This window comes from Centropristis striata, chromosome 17 (assembly GCF_030273125.1).
Source record: "Centropristis striata isolate RG_2023a ecotype Rhode Island chromosome 17, C.striata_1.0, whole genome shotgun sequence".
In the NCBI taxonomy this organism is placed as follows: domain Eukaryota; kingdom Metazoa; phylum Chordata; class Actinopteri; order Perciformes; family Serranidae; genus Centropristis; species Centropristis striata.
This window is the reverse complement of record NC_081533.1, coordinates 30,921,938-30,938,409: the sequence shown is the minus strand read 5'-3', so window position 1 is coordinate 30,938,409 and position 16,472 is coordinate 30,921,938. Positions and strand designations below refer to the sequence as shown.

At 38.8% G+C, this 16,472-nt stretch overlaps 1 protein-coding gene and 1 pseudogene across 1 annotated transcript; both read left to right on the top strand.

The window, feature by feature from the left end:
- Positions 1 to 10,335: 10,335 nt before the first annotated feature.
- On the top strand, positions 10,336 to 11,664 carry LOC131989274 (uncharacterized; annotated as a pseudogene).
- Positions 11,665 to 13,749: 2,085 nt separating this feature from the next.
- LOC131989273 (C-reactive protein-like) lies at positions 13,750 to 15,370 on the top strand. The gene is made up of 5 exons (XM_059354464.1): positions 13,750 to 13,817; positions 13,959 to 14,013; positions 14,544 to 14,646; positions 14,745 to 15,036; positions 15,146 to 15,370. The coding sequence occupies exons 2-5, from the start codon at positions 13,959 to 13,961 to the stop codon at positions 15,368 to 15,370; spliced, it is 675 nt and encodes a 224-aa protein (XP_059210447.1). The 5' UTR covers positions 13,750 to 13,817.
- The last annotated feature ends 1,102 nt before the right edge of the window (positions 15,371 to 16,472 follow it).

Here is a 16,472-nt window from a genome sequence, read left to right as displayed (position 1 = left end):
AACTAACGAAATAACGAAAACTAGAATTGAAAAAACATTTTCGTTAACTGAAATAGAAATAAAAACTAGAGTTTTTAAAAAAACGATAACTAACTGAAACTGTATTTTGTGGTTACAAAACTAACTAAAACTAACTAAAATTATTGTGGAAATGTCCTTCGTTTTCGTTTTTGTCAACTTTTTTCATTCATAATTCAGTGTTTCTATTTGAACATGCAACACATGGTGAATATGTTTACTGAGACTGGGATGTTTACACTAGAACCAAAATTCAAAACAGTTAATAACCTTATTGGGGCTGAGATGGATAAACCAAAGGAAATAAAGGCAAAATTTATTATGACCACTTTGAATCTCGCACCCAACACATAGCCCATTACAAAAAAACTAAAACTAACACTAAAACTAATAAAAACTAAACTAAAACTAAGCATTTTCAAAAAATAAAAACTAAACTAAAACTAGAAAACTCACTCTAAAAACTAACTAAAACTAACTGAATTTCAAAACAAAAATTCACAACGAAATTAAAACTAAAACTAATGAAAAATCCAAAACTATTATAACCTTGGTCTGAGGTCAACTGGAGAACCCCAAATGAGTGATTTTACACACAGTGGGTACATATAGGCAGTGGTGGGAAGTAACTAAGTACATTTACTCAAATACTGTACTTAAGTCCAATCTTGAGGTACTTGTACACTGTAAAAAATGTTTGTAGAAATAACAGTAAAACACTGTCAAATACATCAGAAATAGGGCATAAAATGAAAAATTGTATATCACCGTATTAGACACTTTTAATTACTGTAAATCAAAGAATAGCACAAAACTTTTACTTTTACTGTCATAAACTGGAAGAAACACACAGTTTTGCTGTAAAAATATAACATTTTCATGCAAAATTTATGGAGAAATACCATGATGTGTGAATGAATGACACAATAACTCTAAAAAATAACAGGATTATTCAGTCTAAATGACATTTTTTGCTGATATTTACTTTTAAATTTAGAATAGAAAACCCACTCACTGTAATTTTTACGGTGAGGTTCTGGCAACCACAGCTGCCGGTATTTTTCCCTAAATTAAACAGATTATTTTTCACAGTGTACTTTACTTGAGTATTTCCATTTTATGCAACTTTATACTTCTACTCCACTACATTTAGAGGCAAATATTGTACTTTTTACTCCACTATATTTAGCTGACAGCTTTAGTTACTTTTCAGATTCAACATGAAAAAACACCATATATTTAATATGATTACACATTTATAAAACATAACAGTGTATTAAGTAGTTAACATTAGTCCTATCTGGACAACAGTAAAATTCTACTTATATAAATGCATCAATACAAATAATCTTAATAATAAGTAAATAAATATAATATATAATATATATATAAATATAATAATAATAATAATATATTTAGAACATATAAAACAATCTGAGTGGGTTCATTCTGCATAATGAGTACTTTTACTTTTGATACTTTAAGCACATTTTGGTGCTGATACTTTTGTACTTTTACTTCAGTAAGTTTTGAATGCAGGACTTTTACTTGTAGTGGAGTAATTTCACAGTGTTTTATTAGTACTTTTACTTAAGTAAGGGATCCTAATACTTCTTCCACCACTGCATATAGGCAGATGCTAATGATTCTAGTAGAATCATTAGCCTAGTTTCAAACTGTTGAGTTGAATTTGCTTTTCCAAGTTGTCTTATTTCATTATGTTCAGTCAGTTTTTATGTTTCAGTTATCATGAGGCTTTTGTTTTCCCAGTATTGGATTGTTTTTAGTTTTTCCTGTTTGAGTTTGACCGCTTCCCTCCTTTGTTTCATTAGATTCAGCCTGCCTATCAGCTACTTGCCTGCCTCGTTACCTCATTCCCCTCACCTGTTACTCTCAACCTGCCCTGCATCCAACCTGGTCTCACAGAAATCCGTGAAATAGCCACGGATTTCGCTTAACTCAAAATCCGTGGAATAGCCACGGATTCGCTCAAATTTCCGTGAAACTGACACGGATTTCGCTACAATGCAAGTTAGTCATATCCCGTGGCTATTCCAACATACAAAGTGATTATGTACATTCACTGAGTGAATATTTAGAAAATAAAACATATATTTCTCGCTACAAATGTGATCAAAATCCATTTTTATGCAGAAACTAAGTCAAAATATTGATTTTTCACTAAAAACGAGAGTCTGTCCGCCATGTTTTTTGTTCTGACCGCCGGGACCTTGAAAGTCATGTGACTTGGAACAAACCAATAGGAACAAATATCAATGGGATGGCCACGGGATATGACTGTCATTAACTTGCATTGTAGCGAAATCCGTGTCAGTTTCACGGAAATTTGAGCAATTCCGTGGCTATTCCACGGATTTTGAGTTAAGCGAAATCCGTGGCTATTTTACAGATTTCTGTGAGACCAGGTTGCCTGCATCTTCTCCTCAGTTTGGCTTTTATTTTAGTTTTGTGCTGAGATCCATTGTTAGGAAAGTATCAGTTCCGCTCTGAGGACTTGTTTTTACTGTCTGTGCCTAGAGTCCGTATTTTAGTTATGCTGCTCCTTTTTCATGGAACCAGCTGCAAAATGCGCTAAAACTTAAGGAGCTGGTTTCTCTAAACATGTTTAAGTCCTTACTTCATGATGTTGAAGCTGGCTCTTCTGTCTGTACATGCTTTGTTTGATGATGTTCTGACTGTGACTCTATTTTTATGTTCTCTGTTGTTTTTAAATGATTGTCTGTAACTAACTGTGCTGCTGCCTGTCTTGGCCAGGACTCTTTTGTAAAAGAGATTTTTAATCTCAATAAGACTTTCCTGGTTAAATAAAGGTTAAATAAAAATAAAAAATAAAAAGTTCTGTCCTGCCAGCTCTGCCTGCACTACTTTAAATAAAACTCATGTCTTCAAAATCCATTTTCCTGCAGTTACCTGCACTAGTTAATGATTGGGACATATTTGGATCAGATTCAAACTAATATTTCCCATGAGTATAATTTCATGTTGCATGTGTAGATTAGGTTTAGAAGCAATAAATTATAGGCATGTCACAATAAAAACAATATTGAGAGACTCAGCAAAAGTTATAAAGGTCATGTCTATATATTGTACGATATCTCCCATAGTGTTTAATTCAATTCAATTCAATTCAATTCAATTCAATTTAATTCAGATCAATTCAATTCAATTCAATTCAATTTAATCCAATTCCATTCAATCCAATTCAGTTCAGTTCAGTTCAGTTCAGTTCAGTTTGATTCGATTCGATTCGATTCGATTCGATTAAATTAAATTAAATTAAATTAAATTAAATTAAATTAAATTCAGTTCAATTCAATTCAATTCAATTCAATTCAATTCAATTTATATAGCCCATAATCACAAATTACAGATGTGCCTCAAAGGACTTTAAAGACTGTAGAGGGTGCAAAACCCCCTGTACCTAGACCTTAGAAGGAAAAGCTCCTTAAAACAACCTTTAACAGGTAAAAAGAAAGAAACCTCAGGGAGAGCAACAGAGGAGGGATCCCCCTCCCAGGACGGACAGACATGCAATAGATGTCACTATACAGAACAGATCAACAGAGTAGAATATATTGTAGATAGAGTGTGAGAGGGGAGAGGGAGAAGAAAAAGATATTATTATTATTATTATTATTATTATTATTATTATTATTATTAATAATAATAATAATAATAATAATAATAATAATAAAAATAATAATAATAATAATAATAATAATAATAATAATAATAATGCATTTTATTTATAGCCGCCTTTCAGGACTCCCAAGGTCACCTTACAATAAACAATTAAAAATAAAACAATAATAATGGTAATGAATGAATGAATAATAAAACAGCAATGGTAGTAATAATAAACAACAATAAAACAATTACAAATAAGAACAATAATAAAAACAACAATGGCAGTTATAATAAACAACACTAAAACAGTACAGACAAAAATTAGCAACATTAATTAAATGATGAATATATTAGGGGTAGGTTAGTCTAAACAGGTGCAGATGGAGATGAAGAATGACAGTAACAGTAATAGCACTGACCCATGTCTGTGTCATGTCTGTGACTAATGATGCTAGATGTTGTGCTGGTAGATAAAATCAAATGACAGCGGTTAAAGAAATTATAGTAAAAGTAGCAGTAATAATAGAAGGAATAGGGCTAATGGTAATTGTCATATTAGCATTAAAAAATAAAATGACAGCAGAAGTGTCTGTAGCAGGACCACAGCAAGCGTATGATCCACACACACACACACACACACACACACACACACACACACACATTTTGAGGTTAAAGGTCATAGGTTGCTGTATAAATAAATACTTGAAAAGGAATGCTTGTTGTACGTGTGCTCCTTGTATGTGTACATTTAACAGTTTTTCCAGATCGCTCTTACAAAGCTATTTCTTCATTTTTCTTCACAAAAAACAAATGTAGCTGTTCAGGAAGAACTCAGGACGCTTAAAGTGAAGTTGGATCAATGATAGGTGTTATGGTTTTGCCAAAAATGCTTTCTGTTCGAGGCCAGAAATTCCAGTCTGTCCACCTCTGGCTGCTGTCACTGTTCCGCACACACACATGCGCGCGTAAGCGTGCACACTCCTCCAGATACACATGCTTCTCTCTCTCTCACACACACACACACACACACACACACATAACTTTATTTGATTTTGGTTACGCACACACACAAATGCGCGCATAAACACGCACACTCCTCCAGATACACGTTTCACACACACGCACACACACACACACACACACACAGTTTGAGTTTAAAGGTCATAGGTTGCTGTATACATAAATACTTGAAGAGGAATGCTTGTTGTAGGTGTGCTCCTTGTATATAATATAGTGCCGTAACATTATTTGTATTAATTGTTTGAAATCTCTGAAGAATCTCATCACAGTGTACACACACCGGCAGTAGCCCCCGTGGCCCTTTCAGAATTTCCCCAGAGGAAATTTTCTAGTTATATTTTACTCTTGTTTCCCCCCATCAATTCATCCACTCATGCACAGGCCTATAGTCTTTCATTTATGTTAACCTTGTTATCATTTATTTACTAGGTACTACTAGATTACCTAGATTGACCTTTATTTATTGCATAGCAGTAACTTTAATATTCCTTCATAGCAGCAGTAGCACTGTGGAAAACAATATGCCAACATGGCCTCTATAGGGCAGTCAAGAACAGGCAAGATGTTGAAAGTTCAGTCATTTATTGATAATATCCATTTAAATGGCTGTATTGTTGCATATATCGTATAAAATAAAATTCAAATAAAAATTGAGCCTATTTAACAGGCTAAACAAACTCAAAATGCCAGTCTGAACACTGGTGGCATTATTGCACATAACATATTATTATTGCTCACTCTCACACTAACATTTCTCTAAATGTCTAAATGAACCTGGTCTCACAGGAATCCGTGAAATAGCCACGGATTCGCTTCACTCAAAATCCGTGGAATAGCCACGGAATCACTCAAATTTCCGTGAAACTGACACGGATTTAGCTACAATGCAAGTTAATGACAGTCATATCCCGTGGAGAGTCTTAAAAGAATCCGCATTTTTTATGAGTGTACATGACTACCCAGCATAAAGGTGTGAGGCCTTATTCCATCACTAGCCTCCAGGACAGTGTCACCACTTGAGTGTGTCCATCTCTAACGGAGAGATCAACAGCTTTTATTCAAACATTTTCCCCGATTTGATGTTTCAGTGATCGTAGGAAAGTGCTGTCTATAATTTTCTGTAGGCTGCTGAATTAGGTCTGGTTACTATAAAGACCTTATTCACATCAATTTCATATTCATAAAAGCCTTCAGTGTCCAGAAGTGTCCTCCTGTTCTTTGTGTATATCGTAGACCTCTTTGCAAGGCCAAGAGAACAAAAATGTTGAAGAATAAATTATACAAAAACACTTAAAGGGCCGAAAAGAGGGAGAATAAAGAAAGAAATGTAATCTACAATCTTCTAATGTTTGAGCCTGATCATGTTATATAGAACATAAAATACAACATCAACTCTTTCTTTTCCATCTCTGTTCTAGTATTAAGAAAAGAACATATGTGATATGCCTTTCATCTGTAATAACTGTACAAATGAACTCTGTTCATTTCATCATGAAAACAATCCAGGACCTATATCACCCTCTACTGGAAGTCAGTAGGAAATGGTACGTTGCACATCATTTATTTTATCCTCATTAAGATACTGTGTGTGTATGTGTATATATATATATATATATATATATATATATATATATATACACACACACTACCGGTCAAAAGTTTTACAACACCCCAATTTTTCCAGTTTTTTATTGAAAATCAAGCAAATCAACAGCTTGAAAGGGTACAAAGGTAAGTGGTGAACTGCCAGAGGTAAGTAAAAAAAGGTAAAATATAACGTTCATTTCAGAATTATACAAGTAGGCCTTTTTTCAGGGAACAAGAAGTGGGTTAACAACTTAACTCTATGGAGTCTTGGACTATTTTGTCCATTTTTTAATTCTTTTCATGTCTTTGTAAGTCATTTTGTGTCTTTCTTTGGTAATTTTGTGTCTTTTTTTAGTCATTTTGTGTCTTTTGGTGTCTTTTTTAGTCTTTTTGTCTTTTTTTGGTCATTTTGTGTCATTTTTTGGTCATTTTGTGTCTTTTTTTTTGTCCTTTAGTCCGACATAAAATGTGATTTTGAATCTTTTTTTTACTTTCAAAACACTATCATGCTCAATAAAGAATTTTAAATGTTGCAAATGTGCATTAATTTCAGAGTACACTGAGACATTAAACTGCAAAGTTTTAATTGAAGGTCCTATTATATACTCTCAGGCAAAAAGCCAGCACTATTGAATGTCTAAGTGTATTCATAGTGATCACAAGCAAGCACAGTGCTAATTGGCTGCACAGTTAGCACTGTAGCAATACTGTAGCTCAGGCAGTTACCGACCTGTGTTTGTTTGCAATAAGTAGCGGACAATTTGTGTACAGTCAGCGATGGCGGCCGCACTTGTGCATGTTACTGAACATGACTTGATGACTGTCGGACTGAGGGGGAGGTGTGTTTCTGATGATACGTCACTTATTTTACGCCTTGCCGGCATGGCCGATTCATAGTGATCCTGCTTCCAACAGTCCCACCAATTTTAGGCCTCTGTTACTACCTCTGAAGGCGTTACAGAGCTGTAGGGAAACTGGAGACTCCAAAACAAAATATACAAGCTGAAAGAAGACAACAATTGTACTTACTGCACTCTGTTTTTGCTTTACTATTAGAACCTTTTGCATAGCTGTAAAAAGTTGCAAATACAGTGCAATAACTACATTTTTGGGGTCAAAGGTCAAATAAATCGTCATGATTTTTAAGCATTAAAATTACATCATCAATACATGTAGAAGTAAGTGTCATATCACTTATCTACATATAACCCATTTGGCTGGCCAGTTAAAACATGTGTAAAAAAAAACTTTAAAGCAGTTTTTCCCAGTTTTACTCTTTGCGTAGTTACTGCAGTTAGACTTTGTAGGGCAGTACACTATGTTGAAAAATACTATGGGTGAGCTCTTTCAGAGACCGGTAAATGAATGAAAATGTTTTAACTGATACATCCTTGCTGTTTCTTTATTTAACCAGTTTGAAGACGCTCTCTCGCTGACCTTGTAAAAGTTTGGGACAAGGAACAAGGAAATACATACTAAGCAGGAAATAGGCTAAAAACAGCATCAGTTTTTTGGTAATAGGAAGAATAATACAATGCGAGAGGGTGTGAAGGATTGCAGATTGCGTGTGCAGATAATGCTGTTAGATTCTGGAACAAGGAAATACATACCAAGTCTGCAGGATTGACAAGTGCCATAACCATTTTTCTACATTTCTTCATTTGCTTGACAAAGTTTTCTTCTCTGAATGAATTTTCAGCATTTGCTCAAATTAAATGCCATTAGTGATGTGGTCCAAAAATGCCTTACGCTTGATAATAGTACATTGATCATAGTAATAGCATAATATATCGAAAAATATATTATATGTATAAAAAACCCCCCACCATATTATAGTATGAGAGAGAGCATGAATGGTTGTCTATCTCTATGTGTCTGCCCTGCGTTAGTCTGGTGGTCTGTCCTGGGTGTACCCCGCCTCTCGCCCATTGTCAGTTGGGATCGGCTCTGTGCAACATGACTTTGGATAAGGGTCTAAGGATAAGCTTTTTTACAACCAGTCGGTGCTATTCTGCCCTCTTTACATGAGGCTCCCTGAGCGATTCATACTGGACCTTGCAATTCTGCCCAGAATGTATTCATAAACTCAGCATAAAATTAAACTTAGGTATTTGTGTATTTGAGGAACAAGACTTGTGTCACCTCTGATCACTTGAGTAAGATGTTTCAGTTGACAGTCTGACCATATAAGCTGACCACACTGAAGATATATTACATCTGTGTTGACAACTTGACCATGTAAGCACAAAGTCAATCAACCTTCAATGTACCAAAATAATTGGCACTGTGCCAAAACAAGTATATAAGAACTTTCACTCTCTGTAAACTTTTAATTCATTCTGAAGCATGCCAGAACTGAATCCCAGCTCATGTGGATTAAATGTGCATTGAACAACCACCTCTCCACTTATGAAGTTTTAGAACTAAGTTCAGGAACGGGGACCACGCCTTAATCACACCCAATTTCAGCCTCCAGTATACTTAAGCACGCCTCATCCGTTCCCTTCCTCTTGGTCTCCGTTTGCCATATCACCATATGACAAGTCAGACGAATACCGACAACACCTACCCTCACCATGGAGCAGGAGCTTTCCATCCATCCTTCGGACATCCCGCAGCCTCCATTCAGCCACTCCTTTCTCTATCCGTTTTACCGCCTACACAATCATCCCGAGCACATGCATCCCTCCATCCCAGCACCCTTCCCTCTTCTCTCATTCCCAATCTTCCCGTTCAACCACCTCCACCGGTCGCTCCCAGTATAGCAGGCCAGAGTTTTTCTTTTCCTCCCCCCTTTCCCCCTCCCTACCCTACCTTACCCCATTACCCAAATGTATTTAACCATGCTGTTTATCCTCTCAATAATGAAACCCTTTTCTCCACAGCTCCACCACCAGCCGGATCCAACGTTGTTCCCCGCCCCGGCCTGCAGCCCCATATCCACAATCTAGCCACCGCATTTCCCCCACAGCACCCAGCCGCTCCTACTCGTCCTTCCCCCGTACCACACTCACTCAGGCAACAGATCCTAGCGGGTAACTACACCGACCTCGCTCAGCTCCTTAATCCCCACACATGCGATCCCCACATTCCCAGAGAACTGCTGACTTCCATCGGCCCCATTGCTCTCAAAGAGCCACTCCCCTCTCGCTCCAAAGAGCTCACAGCGACGGAGTATGCATTCTCCTTTTCCCTGTACCGGGAGGTCATCTGCACCACCTTTCCTGCCCGCAGGGCAGATCTAGACGATTACCTGTCAATCATCCTCAACCTCGCTCTGCGGTTCGGGGGCAACGGGTTCTACTCTTACCACACCCTCTTCGCATCCCAAGCCGCCCGGCACCTACAACAGTTCAATCAACATACATACTGGGGCACCCTCGACCCGAGCTGTACTGCAGAGTCTTCGCCTGCCGCCCTTCATTCAATTGCACCTCATGTGGCGCTCCTTCCCACCCATCCACCGCATGCACACTCTCCACCCCCGGTCCTCGCCTACCTGCTCCATACAAAAGGACCCCCATCCACTTCGATCCACCCCACTCAGCTCCCCCACCTTCCATACCCCCCAAACCAGCCAAAACCCAGCCACCTACTATTGGCCACACCCCCAAAAGGGTGGACAGGAGAGGAAGACCAGTTCTCTTCCAGGGCGGAAGAATGGTATGCAATAACTTTAACAACCTAGGTTGCATACAGTCATCCTGCCGCTTCCTCCACACCTGCTCCTTCTGTGGCGGAGCCCACGCCAGAAAAGTGTGCCCACACAATCCCACAAATATCACCAAGTGTAAGTACTTGAATACACCTATCAACGTCCTCACTCTTTCCAAAGCCTTAATAAACCACACAGACCGCCAATTCGTCAGCTTCCTCACCCAAGGCCTCACACATGGCTTCCACCCAGGTCTGCAGGTCATCCCAGATTCCTCCTTCACATGCCGCAATCTACAGTCCGCCATAATTGAGCCCGAAACAGTCGACAGACTCCTAGATAAGGAAGTCAAAGACACTTTCATGATCGGCCCATTGCCCAGCCCACCCTTCCCCACCTAGACCAGAATGAACCCCATTTGCATAGCCACAAGAAAATATTCATGCAAAAAGAGACTGATCCTGGACCTCTCATCCCCCCATGGCTCTACCATCCGAAGGATCAATAGCTTAATCCCCAGCCTAGATTTCTTGATGCATTATTCGACAATGGACCACGCCATCTCCCTAATTCGCCTAGCCGGCCAAGGAGCTTGGCTATCTAAAGCAGACATTGTCAGCGCTTTCAAAGTCCTCCCCATCCACCCCGACTACTGGCACCTTTTCGGCATCCTCTGGAAGGGCACTTACTATTTCGCAGTCCGTCTCACCTTCGGATGCAGGAGCAGCCCAAAAATATTCGACACCCTTTCCGAAGCTCTTTGCTGGATCCTGATAAACATCCACAAACTCCCTTTCGTCATCCATCTCCTCGATGACTTCCTCATTATCACCCCTCCTTCATCCCCCCCAGCATACGGTCTCAACACCCTGTCATCCGCATTCCAGGAACTCAGAGTTCCTCTCTCCCCAGAGAAAACGGAAGGCCCCCGCACAACACTCGAATTCCTCAGCATCACACTCGACTCAGTCTCGTTCCAAGCATCCTTGCCCTCAGAAAAAATCGACCGGATCGCCCTACTCATTTCCAACTTCCTCCTGACCCATCATTGCACCGAACACCAACTCCTTTCACTGCTAGGCCACCTCAACTATGCCCTCCGTATCATCCCCCAAGGTCGATCCTTCTTGTCCCACCTCCTTTCCATTGCCGCTTCCACTCCATCCCTCCAAGCTCAAGTCACACTAGTCAAAGCATGTAAAATTTAACTAAAAATGTGGCACCAGTTTCTGTCATCTTGGAACGGCATCTCTTTCTTTTACGACGATCACATCACCAAACCCGAAGACATCCAGTTGTTCACCGACGCAGCCCCATCCATCGGCTTCGGCGGGTATCTCGGTGGCAAATGATTCGCAGCCGATTGGCCACCCGAACTCTCAATCGCTCCCTCCTCCACCAAACACGAAATGTACCCTGTGGTCATCGCAGCTATTCTTTGGGGGCACTCGTGGTCCAAAAAGATCATCGCCATACACTGCGACAACAGAGCAGTCGTGGACATCCTCAACAAAGGGAGGTCACGTAACCTTGTTGTCATGCAATTCGTTCGGAAGCTCACTCTAGTCTCAGCCCAATGCCAATTCATCATCTGAGCCATTCACATTCCCGGCCCCAAAAACGCCATAGCTGACTCCCTTCCCCGTTTCTCATTCCAGAAATTCAGACGACTGGCACCAGGCTCCAACCCTCATCCCACTCCGGCCCCTCCGTTTTCAGCCACCATCTTCATATAATACGGCAGCTGGAACACCTAGCTTCCACCGCCCAAGACGCCATCCTCAATAGCATAGCGCCAGGAACCCTCTCCTCCTTTTTCATCGGTTGGAACAGCTTTAAAGCTTTTCACGCAGCCCACAGCCTTCCATTTCCTTCCATCGACTGTTCATCTCTGAAACAGGCGAAGTCGCCACTCGATTCTGGTTCCACCGCCACCTCCGCAAGATCCTAACCAGGTCTGGAATTTCCCCCCAACACTATTCGGGGCATTTTTTTCGTGTCGGAGCCGCCTCCTCTGCCTCCAGGCAAGGAATCCCCGACCATACGATTAAGATCCTCGGCCGCTGGTCTTCTCCCACCTACCTCAATTACATCCGCCAAGACCTGTCCGACATCAGAAACGCACATACACGCCCGTTGGCTTGAGGCACTCTTTGGGGGATATTCCTGGGCTAAGGCTCGCCAGTGGCGGCTCCACTCCCCCACCCGGACGGCACCAAACTCTCAGAGCACTGCTCTCCGATCCGCAACCACCCCCTTCATCCCTCTCTTCCCCACCCTCTCATCCCTACGACCCCTATCCCCTCATCCCAATGACCCCTCTCCCCATCCCCTCGACCCTTCCCCACCTTTTCCTCCATCCTCAGCCTCTTCATCTCCCATTCCATCCAATCCCTCTACCCTCAGTCAGAGAGAGCCCATCTCTTCTCCACAATAAACAGTTCCAAATTCATACATCTGTTGGTGTGGTCCTCGTTAGTGAAGTTCTCCTCATTCATCAAACCAAAATAAAAACAATTACACAACTCTACGGAGCTGTCTGCTTACAACAAAGCATGACAGCATTTTCACAGGCAGAGTTAATGTATGCAAACCGCCATGAAGTTACATTTTTTTTTAGTTTTGAGTTTTATTTCTTTCTACTGTGGTCATGGCGTACAGTAGGCGCTAATAAACTTTAACTTGTATGGTCTTCCACCAGTTTTTCATTCACAATTGAAGCGCTGTCATAGACAACGCATTGTCAACCCAACTTGTCAGATACAGATGCTTTGTTATGGCTGAAGCATTCTTGGGTTTACATGGGTAACAAACACATGATCAATTAAATCTCTGTAAGATGCTGTGGCCTATTCTTTGTAAGAAAATGTCATGTATGGCTGCGGGAAAATACTTTTTTTAAATATGGCATTTTTCAGAACAAAGGTCCTGGGACTTTCTTTATTGTCATTGCATGTTCTGATGAGAAGAATGACAAACATTAGAGACCAGTAAATTAATGAAAATGTTTTAACTGATACATCCTTGCTGTTTCTTTATTCAACCAATTTGAAGACACTCTCTCACTAACCTTGTAAAAGTTTGGGACAAGGAACAAGGAAATATATACTAAGCAGGAAATAGGCTAAAATCAGCATCAGTTTTTTGGTAATAGGAAGAATAATACAATGCGAGAGCGTGTGAAGGATTGCAGATTGCGTGTGCAGATAATGCTGTTAGATTCTGGAACAAGGAAATACATACCAAGTTTGCAGGATTGACAAGTGCCATAACCTTTTTTCTACATTTCTTCATTTGTGATTCGGTCAAAAAATGCCTAAAACATTTTATAATAGTACATTGATCATGGTAATATATATATATATATATATATATATATATATATATATATATATATATATATATATATATATATATATATATATATATATATTTAAGATATAGATATCTTCAACCATGAAAAAAAAAAGCAAACCATGTAACCAATCATTGAATCAGTAAAAGGTTTTCCAATTCAAATTACTTTCTTTTCATTTCCTCATTTAAATCCTCCCCCAATTCTACAAAATACAAAAGTATGTTGAAAAATGTCAGAAAAAGGTCATAGTATAGTTTATCCAAAAAATGCCATAAAATTCTTTGGAATAGTGAATTCATCACGGTAATAGTGTATTATGTCCAAAAACAGCAACAAAAAACCCCCCCACCATATATTAGTATGTCCAAAAAAAAGAAAAGTCAGGGAAGTCATAGTCATTTTTGATGGCAGTGTTCCATCACAGGATTCTGATACACATCAACATACGTCGACTGTCATCAGGAAGCAGTGACAGTATAAAAATTGCCTCCTGTTCACTGTTAAGCACAACATCCAGGCACAGACTCAAAGGTAAGATCGGTCCAATGCAAAATAGATCAAATGAAGGTGACTGCACTGCACACTGGTAGTTAATAGCAACACAACAGCATCTGATGTATAAGATTTAAAGTAGCATTTCAATTTGTGTCTTTTTATTTGTGTTTGTATCAGATGGCATTTTTTCTTCTCCTGGTGATGTTGGCCACATGTGCTGCAGTTCCTGAAGGTAAGAAATATATATTCTTTATGTAACAGAGGGAATAGAAAATTATTTTTCACAATAAAGTTACATGCAAATGTGCACGTGAAACAATTATATCGTTGCATTGGGGAAAAACATGTAAAATGTATGTATAAATTAGTTACTTAAGTACAACTTTTGTGCTTGTGATGATAAATCAAATTGTTTCTTTTCATGATATGAGAATGTTATTGAACTCTTAAACTGAACTAACTTTTTTGAATGATGCAAACAAGGAAGTTTGTTTTATGCTGCACAGGATAGATATATTTAGTGTAATTCTAATATACAGAAGTAAAAACATTATACTACATTTTGTCATATTAGAACCAAATATTTTCACATTAAAATGAAAAAAATAATAGCAGACCACATCTGAAATACTTACTTACTCAAGCATCTCTTCATTTTATTGAGGAAAACATATCTGTTAAATATTGGGCTGCTGTGTGTTGTAGAAAGTATTTGTATTTGTATGTCTTACGTGCCATTTTTCTTCCTTCTTTTTTTCATAGATCTATCGGATAAAATGTTGACTTTCCCACAGGAAACCAAGACAGCTAATGTTAAAGTGACCACGTCAGTCCAGGATTTCAGTGCTGTAACTGTCTGTCTCAGGTAGTGTTTGAAGTGCAAAATGCAAAATATAGCGCAGCATATCTCTGATTATAAAAGTATCATATTTTTTGATTTCTTTATTCTCTCAATGCCTGCAGATCCATTACAGACCTTCGCAGAGACCACTCACTTTTCTCTCTGGCGACACGTTCTCATCACAATGCCTTCTTGATATTCTGGGTGGCGTCAACAAATTTGTTTTCGGTCCATGTCGGCAAACCTTCCGCAACATTTGGAGCAATGGACTACAAACTGAACGAGTGGCACTCTGTTTGCGCCACATGGAAATCTGCGTCTGGTCTGGTGCAGCTGTGGGTAGATGGAAAGCCCTCAATTAGGAAATACATTGGTGGATCAAGAATCAGTAGACCCAGTGTTATCCTCGGACAGGTAAACAATGTTGCTTATATAATTCCATCAGTTTTTTTGAAGTTTTGATTTCACAATAAAAATGATACAACATACACGTTTTTATCTCGACTCTTTGTAATCACTACAGGAGCAGGATACCTATGGTGGAGGCTTTGACATTAAACAGTCTTTCGCTGGCATGCTGTCTGATGTCCACATGTGGGACTACGTCCTTTCAACCCGTGAGATCCGGCGCTACATGGATGATGGATACTTCACTCCAGGGAATGCGATCAGGGCTCTGGAGTACCACATCATTGGAAGAGTGCTGAAGGAAGACAAGCAAGTGCCCTGTGTGGTCTCGTCCCACTAAAACAAGAGCATAATAATCCTCCACACAGGGTCTTTTCTTTTGATTATGAAATGCCAACACCCTGTAGACTTGAATGGTGGCTTGTAGCTTAGTCTTAGGGAAGTTTGGTGACTTTTTTTCAGCTTCAAATGTGCAACTGCAGTCCTGTCTCATGTCCGCATTCTGACTGAAACATTTAACAATAATCAGCACATCAGTGGAGGGCAGGGGGCCCTGAAAGTTTTGCATCTCTTGATAACAGCTCAACAAGCTGTGATGCAACATATTTCTTCTAATCTGTATCATGTTTCAGAGGCTCAATCCAGCTCTGAAGTTCAACTAGACCTCTACTTTGTACATTACATGTATCTACTGTAGCTTATAGGAAATCAGACAGTCCATATAAAGACATGGCTAGTTCTGGGGTTGCTACATCAGTGTCTTCGAGGGAGTCATTTCCACTGGGGTGGAGGGTCCACAGGGTATCGCTCCTGCTTTTTAAAATCTTTTGTGTGTGTGTGTACCTGTGTGTTCCAGATTTATTATTGCTGATTTTTTATCTTAAACCCTGAAAAGAAATAAGAACAATGTAACCAAACTATGATTAAGAAAAAAGTTTTCCAATTCAAATGTAACTTTGAAAAATAAATTTCTTTGCATGAATAATTAATTGTCTTTTCTTCCATTTCATCTCCTGATTTAAAATATTTTCATATTTTTATATTATATTTTATTTTAATGTAGGTTTATTTCAGAGAAATAATGATATAAAAATTGCAGTCACGACAAAATCCAACTCAAATCCAAAGCAGACTGTGATACGGTGTTGCCTCGTATTTCTTCATTGTGTTGAATAGTGAAGACAAGAATAATAAAAAAATATAAGTTCATTTTATCGGGAAATTATTATCTAGATAGTAATTAAGTGTAAGTAAAAAAAAAAGTCAGATAAAATTATATTAAGATTAAATATAACTTTACTTTATAATATGATGTGAAATACACAAATATTTGAATAGAGTTGTTGAAAACTTTTAAATACACTTATAACAAAATCAATTTCAAAATGTATTACAAAATATAAAAGCTGAAAGAAGACAACAATTGTAGTTACTGCACTCTG

Coding starts and splice junctions, on each gene's coding strand:
- LOC131989273 (XM_059354464.1), top strand. CDS start 13,959: ATGGCATTTTTTCTTCTCCTGGTGATGTTGGCCACATGTGCTGCAGTT. Junction 14,014..14,543: donor ATGTGCTGCAGTTCCTGAAG/GTAAGAAATATA, acceptor TTTTTTTCATAG/ATCTATCGGATAAAATGTTG. Junction 15,037..15,145: donor CCAGTGTTATCCTCGGACAG/GTAAACAATGTT, acceptor TAATCACTACAG/GAGCAGGATACCTATGGTGG.